General features: G+C 44.2%; 1 protein-coding gene across 6 annotated transcripts in view; it reads left to right on the top strand.

Moving 5' to 3' along the window:
• The window catches only part of LOC311621433 (NXPE family member 3-like), an 82042-nt gene that overhangs the window by 21141 nt on the left and 43738 nt on the right, over nucleotides 1-17163 (top strand). The window contains exon 1 of one of the 6 annotated variants that reach the window (XM_084881466.1): nucleotides 359-394. The exons of 1 other annotated variant lie outside the window; for it this stretch is intronic. Coding sequence is in view for 2 of the 5 variants with exons in the window: in XM_084881461.1 (XP_084737587.1) it covers nucleotides 2576-2617 (42 nt within the window). In the remaining 3 variants the exon portion in view is untranslated. Of the gene's footprint in view, nucleotides 1-358; nucleotides 549-1058; nucleotides 1158-2413; nucleotides 2618-16007; nucleotides 16066-17163 lie in introns of those variants that run through there. 4 more of the 6 variants (XM_084881465.1, XM_084881462.1, XM_084881461.1 and 1 more) reach the window with 4 other exon arrangements.

The following is a 17163-nucleotide window of genomic DNA, read 5'->3' as shown; positions in this document are numbered from 1 at the left end:
GGTAGGAATACGAAAACAAGAAGGATAAATATTGCTGGCTAAAATTCAAATAATTTGAGTGGAGTGGAGGACCTGGGACTTTATTTGATAGGGATTATATCCAACGAGAACAGAAGAAATCTCTTCCTGGGGGATGGAGGCTGGGCATACCAACAGGCTAGGAGAAAATAGTGTCAGAAACATGAGAAAGACAATTACACTGAGGCCCCGCCATCACATGACTCATTTGTAACAGGTTCTCGAAAAGGAGTTAGAGGCCCCGGATGGGTCCTAAAGGCAGGTCTCATTTTGTGGTTTCTGTGGGGACTCACAGGAAATATGTTTGCTGTGACATCTGTGAACGGCTCTATCCCTGGTGGCTTTGCTGCAGTTGGGGTGCTCAGTCGGACCTGATGTGAGTGGGTCCTTCCATCTGGGCTGTGGCTGGGACTTAGGACAGTCGTCCCTCCAGGTTTTTAAGTAGACCTTGTCCCCTGGTTTAACTTATTTGTCCTAGGTTAACGGTGTAAGACATCGGCTGGCAGAGCTGAGAACGGCCTCTGCCATTGGTGAGTGAAAAGGGGCTGACTTTTCACTTTTCTTTAGGACTTTGAGGTTCCTTGGCATCGCTTGGCTAGAGTCCTTCTTAGGGTTTGATTAGCTTCTTCTGCCTTATTTGAGGGTTGAGGTCTCCATGATGAGAATAAGGGATAGTTGATTCCTAAGCATGAGCTAGCTGTTAGGTAATTTGGGCTACAAAAGAGGGTCCATTATCACTCTGGAAGCTTCTTGGGAAGCTTCCAAAAAAAAAAACCAAGGTAAGATTTTTCTAAGTACTTGGCTATTTTAGTGGCTTTTTGTGTGTTCTGGTAGGAAGGGCTTCGATCCATCCAGTATAAGTGTTTACAAATACTAGCAAATGTTTAAATCCAGTTTTAGGAAGGCATCTGAGTGAAATCAATTTGCCAATCTTTCCCAGGATATATGTACCCTGGTTTGTATTGGTGACAGGAAGGGAGGAGGAAGAAGGTGGTAACTCGAGATTATTTTGGAGCAGAATGCATCCTTGGGTCACTTCCTGTACAGTTTTTGTAACACGCTCATATCATAACCAGCTGGGAGACAAGGATGGCAAGAACACCTCTCCTTTCGTGGGTGCTATTATGGAGCGTTCTGAGGTAACAAATGTTTATTATCCCTTGATATCCAGCCTGTGGGTCTCTAGAGAATCCATTCTTTATGGTCCAAAAGATTTCCTCAGCGTTATGTAGAAGGGCCTTCTGGTTGCTGAGGGAAGTCAGGGGCCAGAGCTGCCTTTTGGGTGATTGAGGAAGACAATGCTGCTATATTCGTTTCCGGATCTACCAACGCAATGCGTTTGATCATATCTGTGTTCCCTTTTGGTGGCCCTGGCAGTGAGTGTATCATTGTTATCTCTTGGGTCAGTGCTACAGTTGCCGGGAGTTCTAAATTCCTAAAGGGTGTTTTATGGGGAGTTTTTAGCTGTTCAAGGTCCTCTTTCTTCCCAAATGGTAGCATGGGCATGTAACATTAGAAACCGATACTTTGAGTCGGTGTAGATATGAACTCATGTTTTTCCCCTGGTTGTAAGGCCTTAGTGGGTGCTATGAGTTCAGCTTTTTGGGCCGAAGTCGTAGAGGGGGGGCAGGCTTTTGCCTTTGTTGTTTCTTGAAGACTGACAATGGCATACCTGCCTTTTTGACCCCATTTTGTGTAAAATGATTGCCATACGTAGACTAGTCTGCATCAGGTTTAGGTAAAGGTTCATCTTTTAGGCCAGGCCTGCTGGACTTGTTCAATAGTTTCTATGCATTGGTATGTGACCTGGTAGGCTACCTTCCTATTGCCAGGAGGGTAGTAGGATTGAGAGTTTGGCAAGGCTTTAGGGTTAATTCAGGAGAGTTGAGGAAGACTTTCTACTATATTTATTTAAGCCTTCCTCCGGAGGCCATGGATAAACCCTTTATTTACTTGATGGGAGGCTTGTGCTTTTAGTGGCTGACCTAGGTACGTTTATCCACCTCTCCCTACTATGAGAGCAGTGGCAGCTACAGCCGGTTAAGAATGTGGCCAGCCGGCCATGAGAGCAGCATCCAGCATTTTGGAAAGTAAGCTGGTAAATTTTGGGTGGGGACTTCCTATCTTTCCGCTATATACAAAGTAACCTGTTTCTCTCTCTCTCTCTCTCTTCTTACATTTTTTATTAAATTATTATCTGTTTACATATTTCTCTTTCTTTTTTTAAAAAAAAATATGGAACGCTTCACAAATTTGGGTGGTATGCTACTCTTCATCGTTCAAATTTTAGTGTATGTGCTGCTGAAGTGAGCACAGTAATCTGTTTTTCTAAACTTGGCAGCCCTAAGCAGATACCCTGAGCAGTTTCACTTTTAATTTCTCAGAGGCACGTTGACATTCAGGGGTCCAGTCTATTGGCCCTTTGCCGTCTTCTGTCAGAAGCCTTATGTAGAGGGTTAGCAATTGGCCCCAAACCTGGTATCCTCAGGTGGCAGAGGCCAGCGATTCCTAAAAATTCTCCAATTGTTGTTTACTTGGTGGGACTCTGAGAGCCAGTATGACTTACTTCCTTTGGGGAGACAGGGTCCGGGCTTCTGAGGTAAGTGGGTATCCCAGGTATTGGATCTCTGGGAGGTTATTTGGGCCTTTTGGGGGAGATACTTTATATCCTCTGTTTACAAGGAAGTGTGACACCAGGATGGAATGTTTATCTGAGTTCTCTGTGTTAGTACTAGAAATTAACATCATCACCATATTGTGGCTCAGGGATTTCCAAACAAATGGGGATGGTTCCTAAAGCCCTGAGGGAGTACAGTTCATGGATATTGGCAAGTCTCCCTAGTTTGGGGGTTCGTCCATTCAAATGTGAACAAGTACTGGGAACAAGTCCTGGGAATCAGGATGCAGAAAAAGGCAGCCTTTAAATTTAATACAGTAAAATATTTGTCTTCTCCTGGGATTTAAGGTAGTGTATGGGTTTGGAACTATAGGATGTACCAGAATTACAACCTTATTTACAGCCCTTAGGGTCCTTCACAAACTGGTATTTGCCATTTGGCTTTTTAAAAAATATATATTTTTTATTGATTTTCACAGAGAGGAAGGGAGAGGGATAGAGAGTTAGAAACATCGATGAGAGAGAAACATTGATCAGCTGCCTCCTGCACACCCCCACTGGGGATGTGCCCACAACCAAAGTACATGCCCTTGACCAGAATCGAACCCAGGACTCTTCAGTCCACAGGCCGACGCTCTATCCACTGAGCCACACCGGTCACGACCATTTGGCATTTGTACTAGGAGAAGAGGGATATTGCTTGGGGACTGGCAGGGCCTGAGCAGCCCATGCTTTAGATATGTATATATTTAATGAGAGGGTCAATCCCTTAGGTCTTAAAAGATGCTGTTTTTTTAGGGTGGGGTGCCCCTGGTTTTGCTCCTATTGCCCTGCCTGGTATTCCAGTTTCCCATACCTCAGGATTGGCTGCGAAGAAGACAGACTCTAGAACAAGCATGTCAAATTCGTGGCCTGTGGGCCGCATGCAACCCACAACTAATATTTTTGCAGCCCACCCAATATAATGGTATGCAAGAAACGCTTTAATAAAACTTTAACTTCATTTTTACAATATCCTTTTATACATAATTATTAATAGCGAACTACAATGTTCGCTAATGACTGGTTACTTTAATGGTGTTGCAATCATTTCCCATACCAGCCTTATGCGCAGGCTGCACCATTTCTCTCCACTAATACTAGCGGCGAATACTTTAGCAGCCCATGGCCACGCCAGTCTTGTGCTGACTTGTTTGGTGTGTGCAACAGGAAGTATTTCGCTTTTGGAGAACAAGAAAAATAGGTTTATTTGTATTACGCTTATTAATTTGTGCAGTTATTCAGTGTCTGATAAGTTAATGTTCAAGAAAAAATATTAATCTTTATTAAAATGTTCTATTATTTTATGTTAACGATTACTTGTTTATTTCAGCCCTTTAAATTCAGCATGTCTCTACCGAAATGAACCTACTTTCTATGAAAATGGGGGGGGGGAATTTTTTTTTTTTGCGGCCCACATAGACTTAAACCTGGTTTATTTGGCTCGTGCTAGCCTTTGAGTTTGACAAGCTTTTTGTAGAATATTATTAATTTTTAGTTCAGGGTGAGAAGTTAAGTTGGCCATCAGGAGTAATAATGAGAGTTCATTATCTTCTATGGTCATTTCTAGACTAGACAAGCTGTCCCTCCCTAATAAAGGAATGGAGCACCTTGGAACTACAAGAAAATTAGGACTAAAAGTGATATTCCTGAGGCAGCAGCCGAGGGGATGAATGAAATGGTAGCGTTGAGGATGCCCATTCACCCCAGTGATCCAATAGGTTTTGGAAGAAAGAGGCCCCTGTGAGTGAGTCAGAGCAGAGCAAGCAGTCCCTGTGTCCAATAAAAATGAATGGACTTGCCAAAACCGGTTTGGCTCAGTGGGTAGAGCATCAGTCTGTGGACTGAAAGGTTCCAGGTTCGATTCCGGTCAAGGGCATGTACCTTGGTTGCAGGCACATTCCCGGTAGAAGGTGTGCAGGAGACAGCTGGTCGATGTTTCTTTCTCATCGATGTTTTTAACTCTCTATCCCTTTCCCTTCCTCTCTGTAAAAAATCAATAAAATATATATATATATTTAAAAATGAATGGGCTTACCTGTCACCTCAAGGGCCACCAGGAGACTCCTCTGGTGTGATGGTTTCAGATGGTCGGTGGAGGCAGTAGGAGACCTCAGGCACCATCTGTTCTCAGGTGTTTTTTTTTTTTTTTTAATTTTTTTTTAAAATATATTTTATTGATTTTGTACAGAGAGGAAGGGAGAGAGATAGAGAGTTAGAAACATCGATGAGAGAGAGTCATCGATCAGCTGCCTCTTGCACACCCCCTACAGGGGATATGCCCGCAACCAACGTACATGCCCTTGACCGGAATCGAACCCGGGACCCTTCAGTCCCCAAGCCGACGCTCTATCCATTGAGCCAAACCGGTTTCGGCCTGTTCTCAGGTGTTTTAAACATCGTTGGTTTGGAGGCACGGAGTTCCCTGGGAAGCCTAGGACATTTGTGCAGACGGGGCATGGTCCTGGAGGTAGTGGGTCCTGCGTTTGTGGCAGGCGCTCCTGTAGGTGTCCGACAGGAATACATAGGATTAAAGCTGTGGCTACCAAGTGATTATGCCTTTTGTTTCCATCTGGTGGCCTTTTGCTCTTCCTCTTCCCTGTCTTGGTTGTTACAAACACTGAAAGCTAACTCTATCAGCTGCTCAGTGGGGGCCTGCGATTCCAAGGCTAGTTTTTGTAACATTCTCAAGCTGACTGGGGTTGCCTCCTGGATAAAAGGCATTTCCTCAAGTCTGGACGTGTTAAGCCCTTAACAGACTCAAGGGGATTTTGTGTACTTTCCTATTGCGTTTGTTAAACACTCCGAGAAAAGGGTGGAGTTAAATCTTTTGTGTGTTTTTTTAAGTAAACTTTTTTATTTTGTTATATAATAGTTACCAGGCTTAATAGTATAGTTTGTTATGCCTTCTATGAGATAAGTAACTACTAGTGTACTGGTTAATAATGCAGATTTTGTAATCAAAGAAAACATACTAATTTCAAGAGAAACATCAAAAGTGCTTTATTCAAAGTAATGTCCATCGCTAGCTACACATTTCCCCCATCTTTCAGGTAATTTGTGGATACCGTCCCAATAGAATTTTTCTTGTTTTGAGGCAAACCATTCTGAGACCCAATTTTCCACTGCTTCGTATGCTTTGAAGTGCTGCTCAGAAAGTGCATGTGCCATCTATCCGAACAAATGGTAATCTGAGGGGCAAGGTCTGGTGAATATAGCAGGGTTAATACTTCCCAGGCAAGATACGTTAACGCGTCTTTAACTAGTGTTTTTATTATTATTATTATTATTATTATTATTATTTATTGTTTAAAGTATTACAAATAGTAGTACATATGTCTCTTTCTTTACCTGGTTTTGAAGTGTATAATGGTGCGTCATCATGAAGCAAAATTACTTTGCCATGGATTCTGACACATTCTGGTCATTTCACTATCAAAGCATGGTTCAAATTGATTATTTGTTGTTGCGATCAGTATTAACTGTTTCACCTGGCTTTAGAAGTTCATAATACACCACACCTTCCTGATCCCACCAAATGCAGAGCATTGTCTTCTTTCCAAAGCTTTTTGGCCTTGCAGTCGATGTTGATGGTTGACCTGGATCAACCCATGATTTTGTGCATTTGGGATTCTCAAAATAAATCCACTTTTTATCGCCAGTCACAATTCGATGCAAAAAAGACTTTCTTTCATGCCATTAAAGCAACATTTTACTGATGCCTTTTCGGTTTTCCATTTGTCTTTCATTCAGTTGATGTGAACCCATTTTCCTTCCTTTAAAATCTTTTCCATTGCTTGTAAAGGATCAAAATTGTTTGCTGAGCAACATTTAATCTTTCTGCAAGTTTTTTTTTAGTTTGACACACATCTTCATCCATTAATACTTGTAATTGTTGGTCTTCAAACTTTTTCAGTTAACCTGGACGTTCTTTGTCTTTCACATAGAAATCATAACTTTTAAAGCATTTAAACCAGCGTTCACAAGTATCTTCAGTTGGAGCATGTTCACTATAAGCTTCAGAAGTATTCAGCAGCACTTTTCTTCAAAATAAAGTAATGAATTAAAACTTCCCACAAATGCTCTTTTTTTTTTTTTTCCTGGCACGAAATTCAACATTTTTAAACAAAAAATATCTATGATGTTAACACCTTCAGCAAATTTGACATAAGAAGTTTTGAAGCTTGTCGTCAATACAACAAAATAGCATACATATCAAATCGCATATACTGTATATCAACATATGTGTAACCCCATCTATTGAAAAAAAAAGTCCACATTGTTAACCACTGCATCTAGTATTAAGGCCCAGCGGTCCTTTCCCTCTTATTCTTCATCTGTCCCAGTTTAATAGACTTCATTAGGGTCCTGATCTGGGATTGCATCTCCCCCAGTCTATATATGCAATGTTGATGTAGCATGATGACTGGCTAATTTATCAGGATAAGCCCTAGCATCTTCTATATGCACTGCTTTTCATTTACAGTGCAGCAGTGGGAGAGAACAGTCTGTAAATCCCTCCATTAGGTCATAATGTTACTGATGAGTTTGCGTGCTTGTCTCCTGATATAAAAGAACAGGGACACTGATAAAAAGCAAAGGCATATTTATTGAGGTTCTACAGAGGGTGAGAGCACTGAGATAGGGCCTCAGGTTCCATGCCCCAAAGGTGGGTTTTAAATCAGGGTGTCGGTTGGCTAGCTTTAAACTTTTTTGGAATACTGATATCTGGGTATACATCAGAAACTCCAATTGTTCTGGGATTATGCAACACTTATTATGAGACGCAGGAAGGAACTTTCCCAGCTACAATAGTTATTGAGACTGTCAAAGCTTTAAAGTTCATGAATGAGTTGTGACTGATGGCTTGACTATGGATTAAAAAAAAAAAATTAGCCCTAATCGGTTTGGCTCAGTGGATTCCTCAGTCAAGAGCACATACCTCAGTTGTAGGGCCTGGTGTATATAGGAGGCAACCAATCGAGGTATCTCTCATATCAGTGTTTCTCTTTGTCTCTCCCTCTCCTTTCTACTCTCTCTACAAATCAATGGAAAAAATATCCTCAGGTGAAGATGAACAAAAAAAAAAAATTCTTTTTAAAAGAACACATAAAAAATATTTAAAAGAAGTCAGGGTAGTTCTTCAACCATTGTTTTAGAATTATTCTGTTGATAACTGCCATAATTCTGGTGGGGTTTAACTTGATAGAGCAATTTGTTCTGGTAGGGCTTGACTTGATGGTGCAGTTTTGGGGAACATTTTATTCTACCTGTTTCAGTAAAGCAGTGTGATTAAACCCCTGTGTGAATTTGCTAGGATCTTTAGTAAACCAATCAAGTTTTTTTTTGTTGTTTTTTTTTTTTTTTTTTTTTTTTTTTTTTTGTGTGTGTGTGTGTGTGTGTGTGTGTTTCTTTTGTTTTGTTTTTTGCAAAGGGACAGATCAGAAATAGAAAAAGAAACATGTATGCAAATAATTTTTTTACCAGGCTTCCTGTTAGATACTCCACCCAGAGTCAACATGCTACGGTTTGGATGATTTTGAGGTCCCTTCCTGGTAGTGACAGGGCTACAAATTAGAGTGAGTGCTAGCAGTTCTGTAGTGGAGGAGGGGTTATATGGAGCAGCTGGACTCTGAGTGACAGCTGTGAAGTGAGCTAGGAAGCAGATGTTCCACCCTCTGGATGGATTCTGTTTTATCTACTAGAGACAGAAGCCAGCTGCTTGCAGGGGTGTGAGGAAGGTGTCCGTTAATTCATCAGACATTGTGACAATTAAGGAATATCCTAGAAGACTTCCTTAAATCCCTATCTTTGTAAAGGGCCATAAATATCTGAATATAAGGTTTTTCACTCCATTTGTCTTCATTTTTGCAAAAACAAATCTAATTGGAGAATAGTGTCATAATTCAGTGTTCCATTTACAGATCAGACTTCCCCGTTCCTGAGATTGTATTGAGGTCTGGGGACATTACAAAAGAAAAGGTTGTTCTTTTTTCTTCTTTTTCTTTTGATCATTGCCTGTAAAGGTGGATCAATTGTTAAGGAGCCATCCTAGTGGGTAATCTTGGGGAATGCTGTTGGCACAGCCCATTTTGTCTCTTTTTTACCTGGTTAATACAGCTTATGACTGATTATGAGGCTTCCAAATCCAGGGGATGAAGTGTCCCTCCAACCATCCAAACAGTTGCTATGATGTGCACTGACCACCAGGGGGCAGACACTCAATGCAGGAGCTGCAGCGATGTGCACTGGCCATTTACAAAGAAATGGCACTGAAGACCTGGCACCGACAGAGCAACACTCAGCTTCCTCCAAGCGGGACACAGGCCCCACCACCATCCTGGAGCCACAGCTCATCAAATTGCAGCCAATGCTACCAAAACTCCATGGCGCAAAATGTGGCCTACAGACCAGCCTGGCCCAGAATGGTCTTCGTGGGCCCAGCTAATGACATCGTGTAGCAACACCCGGCTTCCTCTCCCTAGCCTTCTTGCAATTTCTTTAGCCCAGGAACACAACTTGCTTTATACCAGGTGCAAACATTTTATGCTTTAACCAAATGTCTGTGAGGTGTTTTTTCCCATGCCTCATTCATTTAATCCTCACAGAAGTCCTGGAGTAGGTAGATAGGAGACTCAGTGGCATCCTATTTTCTTTTCTTTAGCTGGAAAATGGAGATCTAAAGTTTAGAAACTTGGCCCAACTGAAAAGAAGTAATAAATGGTGGATCTTGAAAATGACTTCAGGTTTTCTCACTGAGCAGAATATATACTGCTGCAGTTAAATATTTACCCTTTGTTCTCCCGGTGTGATCTACAATAATAATGTGCTTCATGTTGATATTTACTGCTGTGTTGCTGACAATTATCTGAAAGAGAAGTTGGGGTGCTTCACTGGGCTAGAAAAAAATTAGCCAAATCAGAAAGCAGGACTAATTAAGTAACTTTATTCTATATATATAAAAGGCTAAGTTGATTCACACATGTGTCACACTGAACCGCATCCAGCACAGCCAGGGGTGATCCTGAGGACAGGTGGTGAAGGATGAGGAAACAGTGATGCAGCCTGTAAACCAAAGCTTTATTTTATAATCAGTTCACACAAGCAAAACAAGGGGAGTGGTCAAGACATTTATAATGTTCTTGCGAGTTTCAAACCTATTTCGTTACTCAAGCCTTGTTTTGGCAGCACTTGTTGCACCTCCCACAGCCAATTAGCTTCCTAGGAACAAGGGAGGACTGTAAGGTCAAGCTCAGTTGTGCTATGAGGGCTCTGCCCTCCAAGCTGGGACTTGTATGTGGCTCTGCCACAGGTCAGTCTGAGGCTTGACCCCGTAGCCGCTCCCTATACCATACACATAAAGCTCTCACTGGTGCCAATCACACACATGTGCTTCCATCTGTCATTGTTGATTGTGAATTTGGTTGACACTTCTATTATAGATAAAGGGAGAATAACGATATTAAAATACTTATTCTAATTAATTTCTTTTCAATGTGCATGAATCTGTGTACCGGGCCACTAGTTACTAATAATTGTGGAGAAGACAAGATTTTTATTTGTCCTTGACAACTGTTAAAGAGTCTGGAGGAGAGTGAAGGGAGATATTAAGCTTTGGTGACTTCAGCTGTTATTTTTTTAAAGTGGCTGCCCCCCCCCCCTTTCAATTATTTTACCCTTGTTTACACTCCTAATTACCCAACAGGAAAATCTGTTGAGACTCTCAAAGCTTTAAAAGTCACGAATGAACTGTGGAAGCAAATATAGTGTCACCCCCAGTTCAAGGAATTGCATATGTAACGTCCCAAAGAGTTGTTTATATGGGAGAAAAATAAACCAATGACAGACGGTAAGATGTACCATGAAAAGAAGGAAGTTGTCAAAATCAGTGTAATAAATGCTCCAGATAGAGGACCAGGAAATATGAAGCACAATAATAGCATTTTTGGGAGCCTGATTAATATACCGTGAACCAGGTAAAGGAAGTCAGGTCCCTAAGAGATACATGTTCTATGGACATGTTTACCCTGTGTTCTGAGGGTGGCCTTGCCAAAGATCTTGGAAGTAGATGCCCTGAGGATGGATTTAATCTGCTCAGATAGGGGACTCGGCTCCATACTTGCAAAATGAGGGGAGAGAAAAGGGCAGGTATCATCAGGTCCTGATTCACTGGACCCCATCACCCAGGTGTCACTGGAAGATGGTCAAGAGGGCAGGTTACTCTGTATCCAGGGAACAGGCTTACCCTCTATCTAAGGGTTGATGAGGCACATTTTCATGAAATACTTATTTTGCAGTTGACATGCAAGTTTCCACCACACCAATGACCAGAAGTGACAGGAAAGGTGAATTAGAGAGAAAGTAAAGAGAGTAAAACTCCAGGTCCCATCTGGATCACCAGAGAATGCAACAGGACAGGGACCAGACCCAGAGCAGGTCTGCCACAGGCTGCCCAGTAGTGTGTGGGGGTTTTACTTTGTGCAGGAAAGACTTCACAATATGAGTCCAGGTGATTTTAAAGTACATTTACTAAAGCTGGGACAGCGAAACAAGGGAAGGGCTTAGGACAGAGAAGCAACAGGAGAGAGCCTAGGTGGCGTTCTGTTTTGGCTCTCTAGGAATGAAATATGGGACAGAGGGCCGAAAACCAGGACTACGGGCTTTATTAGAGAAGAAGGACCCTTCCTGGGCTGTCTCGCAAGGGGAGAGTAGCAACACGTACAGAAACACGCCTTTTGAGGGGAGAAATGGGAAGGGATGGGGCTTAGGGTACTCAGCATGCATTTATTGGTGGTTTCATATAAGGCACATGATTAGGCACTTAGGTACTTAGGAATCAAGGGCTTAGGGTATTTGGCAGGTGCTAACTGGTGGTTCAATGTATTGATATAATCCATATAAGGTGCCTGGTTAGGTGCTCGGGAATGTCCAGGCCACAGGTGCAGGTTACATCATACTCCATCCATCAGTTGGGGGAAAGGAGGATCTATCATTCCAGGCTTTTGGTAATATTTTTTAAAAATTGAGAGTCCAGGCAAGGTGAGGGTGTGAAGATCCGTCTTCCATAGCTACTTCCTGCTGAGAGGGGACGTCACCAGGGGTGTCTTCCCGGGGTCTCAAGGATTCTGGTGCTAGGTTCTGAATTCAAGGCCAGATAGATCTCTCCCATCTTCTGGTTGGCGAACACCTGCATTCTGTTCTGCAAGAAACTAGTGAAGGGGGCCAAAGAGCAAAACTGAACGAATAGATACCAGAGGGCCTAATAGTGGGAGGAGCCATGGGGTAAGTGAGTGAAAAACAGGTAGTGTTTTCTGTGCTGGACGAGGGGTGCAGCAGCATAATTCCCCAAGAGACTGGTTGGTAAAGTCTTGAGAGCGATCCAGTTGAGTCACGGGAGGTAAAACTTGTCCTGAGGCTCCACAGTGTCACTTAACTGGTTTTGTTGCTTTTCTGGGCCTGGAGCTGAAATACAACTGGGACCTAGGTGTTATTTTTAGGGGAGAAAAGAATAGTGGTCTCAGTTGCCTCACTAGTAATATGAAAGGGGATAATAAGTTACCCTGGGGGTAAGGTTCTTTTGCCCCTTGCTGGGCATCCACATGTTTCTTGTAGGTCCTGAGACAGGGTTTCAAAGTATGATAGAGCAGTGGTTAAGCTCCCTATGGCAGTTCCAACCCCTGCTGTGATGCCGAGGGTTAGGAGGAGAGGGATTATCTGGATCCCTCTTTTGTGTCAGATATGATGGGTGATGAGGACAGGTAAAGACTGATCACTGGAGGCTACATCTACATTGGGTGAGAGATAGATGAGAGTACAGGTTCCTGTTCAGCTGATGGAGAGACAGATGTATGAGTTTTCCCCACAGAGGAAGAAAAATCCCTGATCATAGAGACAAGCTGATAGGTGTAAGGAGAAGAGGTGGACTAAAGGGTATGAGATTCCTTTTCCTAGTTCCGCACTCCAAGCTGAGAGGGTAGTCACCATGGCGCTACCAATAAGGGGTGGCAGATGAGTGATTAAGATTGTGTTGCAGTGAAAGTGGGAATGGATATTAGAAAGGGCTGTTATCCAAGGGGAAAGAAAAAGGGAAGGAAAGAAGCAGTTGAAGATGGGGCTGGAGAAAAGGCAGAGGGAGGAGGGAGGAGGCCCTGAAGCATGTTTCCAGGCCTCTAGCCGCTTGAATTCTAAAACGTGGCATTTTTTCCTAGAGATAATGATCATAGATGAGATAAGGAAATTAGGTTTTTACAGTCTCAGGATTGGCTTGGCCTTGTGGGTCAAGACAGTGAAACTGAGGTAGGTGACTGTGGTTTGGAACAACTGGGTTTTATGAGGGGATGCACGGTAGTCCTGGCTGGGCACTGAGGTAGAATGAGAAAAGAGTGAATGGGGGAATTTAGTAAGATGCAGTGTAGACGTGAGGTGACTGATGACTGTGAGACTAATCTGTCAACCCCCATAATAGAGACTGAGGAGTGGACAAGGGTCCCAGCGAATTCAGAGAGGGCAGAATAAGTGGCCCCAGTGTCAATTAAAAAGGAGATTGGCTAACCTGCCACCACAGTCATTACCCGAGGCTCTGTCCTGGTGATGTAAACCTGGGACCCTGACAGGCCTGGGCAGCTTCTTCGGTGGCCAGTCCTAGCAGGTCTGGGAGCTCCAAACTGGATGCAGAGGGCGGCTGTGCTGGACTGGCTGAGGTGAGACCCGGAGGAGCCAGACTACAGTCTGATTTCCAGTGGTTTTCCTTCCGCATCTTGGGCAGGGCCCAGGCGGGGGTCTTGGGTTTGAGCAGGACTTGGCTCAGTGTCCTTCCTTGCTGCATTTGAAGCGTGGGCCTGGAGGAGGCTTAGCCCCTGACTTACCCGCGGGAGAACTGGCACTTCCTTTGGGTTTGAAAGCGGTGGCTAGGAGCTGGAAGGCCTACTGGGCCTCAGCCTTGGCCTGATCTCGCCTTTGATTTTGGATTTGGGTCTTCTTGTCACTATTATTAAATACCTTAAAGGTCAGGTTAACGGGGTATTTTTGAGGGGTTTGTGGACCTGTATCTGGTTTTTTTTGTTTGTTTGCTTTTTACGTTTACGGCATATGTCGGGGAGTAAAGGTGGTCAGGTCAGTGGAAAAAGAAACCTGAGATGCCTCTCAGTCTGTGAGGCTGGACATAGAGAATGGGATGTGGACTCAGGTTATGCCCTCAGTTCCTGCTGCCTCCCTCCGGGGTAGAATGGATGTGGAAATAGAAGAAGCTGTTGCGGAAGGCAGTCTTTGGGTGGACGTCACCAGGGGTGTCTTCCTGGGGTCGGGAATGAGTGTTAGATGGGAAAGGCTGTTTTGGAGCTCACGTTCTCAGGATTTGGGCTCTCAGGAAGATCAGAAAGTGAGAAGGGAATGGCCAGCTACCTGTGAATTCGGATGCTGGTGGTCCCAGGGGCAGAGATTAGGCGGAGAGCACAGGGGAAGGCGGGCGGTTAGAATTCTCAGAGGTCGAGCGTGGGGTGTGGATTCTGCAGCAGGATTGTAAGGGGGCGGCGGGAGTGAGACACGTGGAGGGGAATCATCCGCTGGGTCGAAAGAGCAGTCAGAAGACAGATAAAGGGGCTGAGGACAGGTTTGAGAGGGCAAAGAGGACTTCGAGAGGAGGGTCTGATGGGTGGAACGTGAGGAGTAAAGCGAGGGCGAGAGTGTGTCAGGGGGAGCCTGTTCATGGGGATCTCTGAGGCCTTCCTGTCCAGGAGCAAAAATTATCTAGGTCTTGGAGGACATTGGAATCGAAAGTGCCGTTTTCAGGCCACAGAGAGACATTGTTGAGTTTGTATGGTGGCCAGGTAGAGCTTCTTTGGTTTGATGTAGCCAGAAAGACCAAGGGTCGAGAGATTGGCGAGGAGACATCCTAAGGGTGCGTAGAGGGGGTTTGGGCCGAGAGGTCCCCATTTGGGCCGGAGGGAAGGGCCCCGGGAAGTTGGGGAGGAAAGAAGGAGCATCCTCCTTCCCTCAGCCAACCTGGAGAGAGAGACGAGAGAAGGTTCCAAGCCCGTCACCCCAAGATCTTTCCCACGGAGTAGAGCAGTTTCCTGGCCAGGTACCTGGGCTTTCATAGAACATAGAACATGTAGCCCAGTAGACGGGAAAGCTCTGAGGCCCTTCCACGTCAAGGGAATGATGGGGATTGGGGGGGGGGGGGCGGGGGGGAGTCCCTGAAGCCTACCAGTGAGAAAGCGATGAGATCCCCACGTGTCCTGGTATGGCAGGGTTCAGGGCCGGCCAATCAACTCAGAACCATGCCACCGAGCAGAGCCAGAGCAGGAGTCAGAAGCTCGGGGCCAGGTTCAAAGATCGTCCACACTCCCATGCACCTCTCCCAGACTTGGATACCAAATGAAAGATCAGACATAGGGCCAAAAAGCAGGACTACGGGCTTTATTAGAGGAGAAGGACCCCCGCTGGGCTGTCTCACAAGGGGAGAGCAGCAAAACATGCAGAGGGGAACACGCCTTTTGAGGGGAGAAATGGAAAGAAATGAGGCTTAGGGTACTCGGCACGTGCTGATTGGTGGTTTCATATAAGGCGCATGATTAGGCACTTAGGTACTTAGAAACCAAGGGCTTAGGGTATTTGGCAGGTGCTGACTGGTGGTTCAATATGTAGTCCATATAAGGTGCCTGGTTCGGTGCTCAGGAATGTCCAGGCCACAGGTGCAGGTTACATCATACTCCATCCATCAGTTGGGGAAGGGAGGATCTATCAAGGAGCACTATAGGAAAGAAGTGGGCCACACTGGGCTGCATGGACTCACTGAGAAGTAAGAGTCGCAGTGGCAGATGTATGAGCCAAGGCAGGGCTGCTTTTAACTGACTGAAAGGCTTAGGATAGAAGAAGCAACAGGAGAGAGCCTAGGCAGTGCTCTACTTTGGCTCTCTAGAAATGTTATGAAGAAGGAGTGGGCCCCACACTGAGTTGTTGTCAGCTCATTGAAAAGTTAGAGAAAAGGGGGCCGCTCAGGTAGACACCTAACCGCAGCAGCACACAACAATTTCAATGGAATACAACTAAAATGTAGAGTGGACATTGCCCAGAGAAAAGTTAGAGAAAAGGGACCAGCAGACAGGCTCAGGGGATTAGTCCAGGACAAGCTGCTGCTGCCCGTTGTTTCCCTGGTTGGAAGTCCTATGGGGACCCTTAGAATTTAGGAGAGAAGAGTCAAGATGCATGCCTGAGAGGGAAGAAAGGCATGGGCATTCTCCAGAGCCAGATCTGGCTCTGGCATCTTTGCCCAGAGGGCTTTTATCTCTCGTAAGCAGGGCATCGGGTGGTGGGGAGGGTGTGGAAGGTGGAGGGATCTTCGGGGAGGTCACTGCGGAGAGTTTCAGCCGAATAATTCACCAGCTTTCCAGGTAAGCTCTTTAATATGCTGATGCACCAAAATGAGTGTACTGGGGAGTTTGGGATTATTCTTTGGTCAGCTTTACTGCTTTGCCATCTGGGGTATGTCTGGCTCTAATTGTTTTGTGTGTGTGTGTGTGTGGGAGGGGGTGTTAATTGTTATTTGTTCCCTTGACCTCATCTGTCCTTGGGTTTTGCTGGCACAAATGACATTAATTGGGTCTCTTTATCTATCTCCTTGACTAGGGCAATTTAGCTATTTATTCCATACTTAAGGAGGAGAGGTATAAACCATTTGCTCTCAAGTGTTTTTTTTTGTTTGTTTTTTTTTTTTGCTAAGGAAGATGAGGTCTTGTGATTAGCTAGATGATTGTTTGGCCCTATTTAATATTTTATCTCCATTTCCTGATTTCTTTCATCTAGGAATTTTCCTAGATTCTTACTCTCCTGCCTCAGTTATTAGTTGTCTTTAATCAAAAAGGTGTTTTCAACTTGATTTTGTGACTATTGAGAAAAACGTTTGCTCTAATGTGTTATGTAACCTTTAAAAGAATGGTAAAGCCAAGACCGGTTTTGCTCAGTGGATAGAGCATCGGTCTGTGGACTGAAGGGTCCCAGGTTCGATTCTGGTCAACAGCATGTACATTGGTTGCGGGCACATCCCTGGTGGAGGGTGTGCAGGAGGCGGCTGGTCAATGTTTCTTTCTCATGGATGTTTCTAGCTCTCTATCCTTCTCCCTTCCTCTCTGTGAAAAATCAATAAAATACATTTAAAAATAAAAAAATAATAATAAAGGAAGCAGCCTTTGTTATTTTAATAATAAAAAAGATTTTAAAAAAATAAAGAATGGTAAAGAACTAAAATTCTATTTAAAATATTTTTGCAGCCGAAACCAGTTTGGCTCAGTGGATAGAGCGTCAGCCTGCGGACTGAAAGGTCCCGGGTTCGATTCTGGTCAAGGGCATGTATCTTGGTTGCGAGCACATCCCCAGTAGGGGGTGTGCAAGAGGCAGCTGATCGATGATTCTCTCTCATCTCTCATCGATGTTTCTAACTCTCTATCCCTCTCTCTTCCTCTCTGTAAAAAATCAATAAAATATATTAAAAA

This window comes from Pipistrellus hanaki (assembly GCF_964339955.1).
Source record: "Pipistrellus hanaki genome assembly, chromosome: 4".
In the NCBI taxonomy this organism is placed as follows: domain Eukaryota; kingdom Metazoa; phylum Chordata; class Mammalia; order Chiroptera; family Vespertilionidae; genus Pipistrellus; species Pipistrellus hanaki.
Note: the sequence above shows the minus strand (reverse complement) of the source record. Positions and strands in the feature narration are given on the sequence as shown.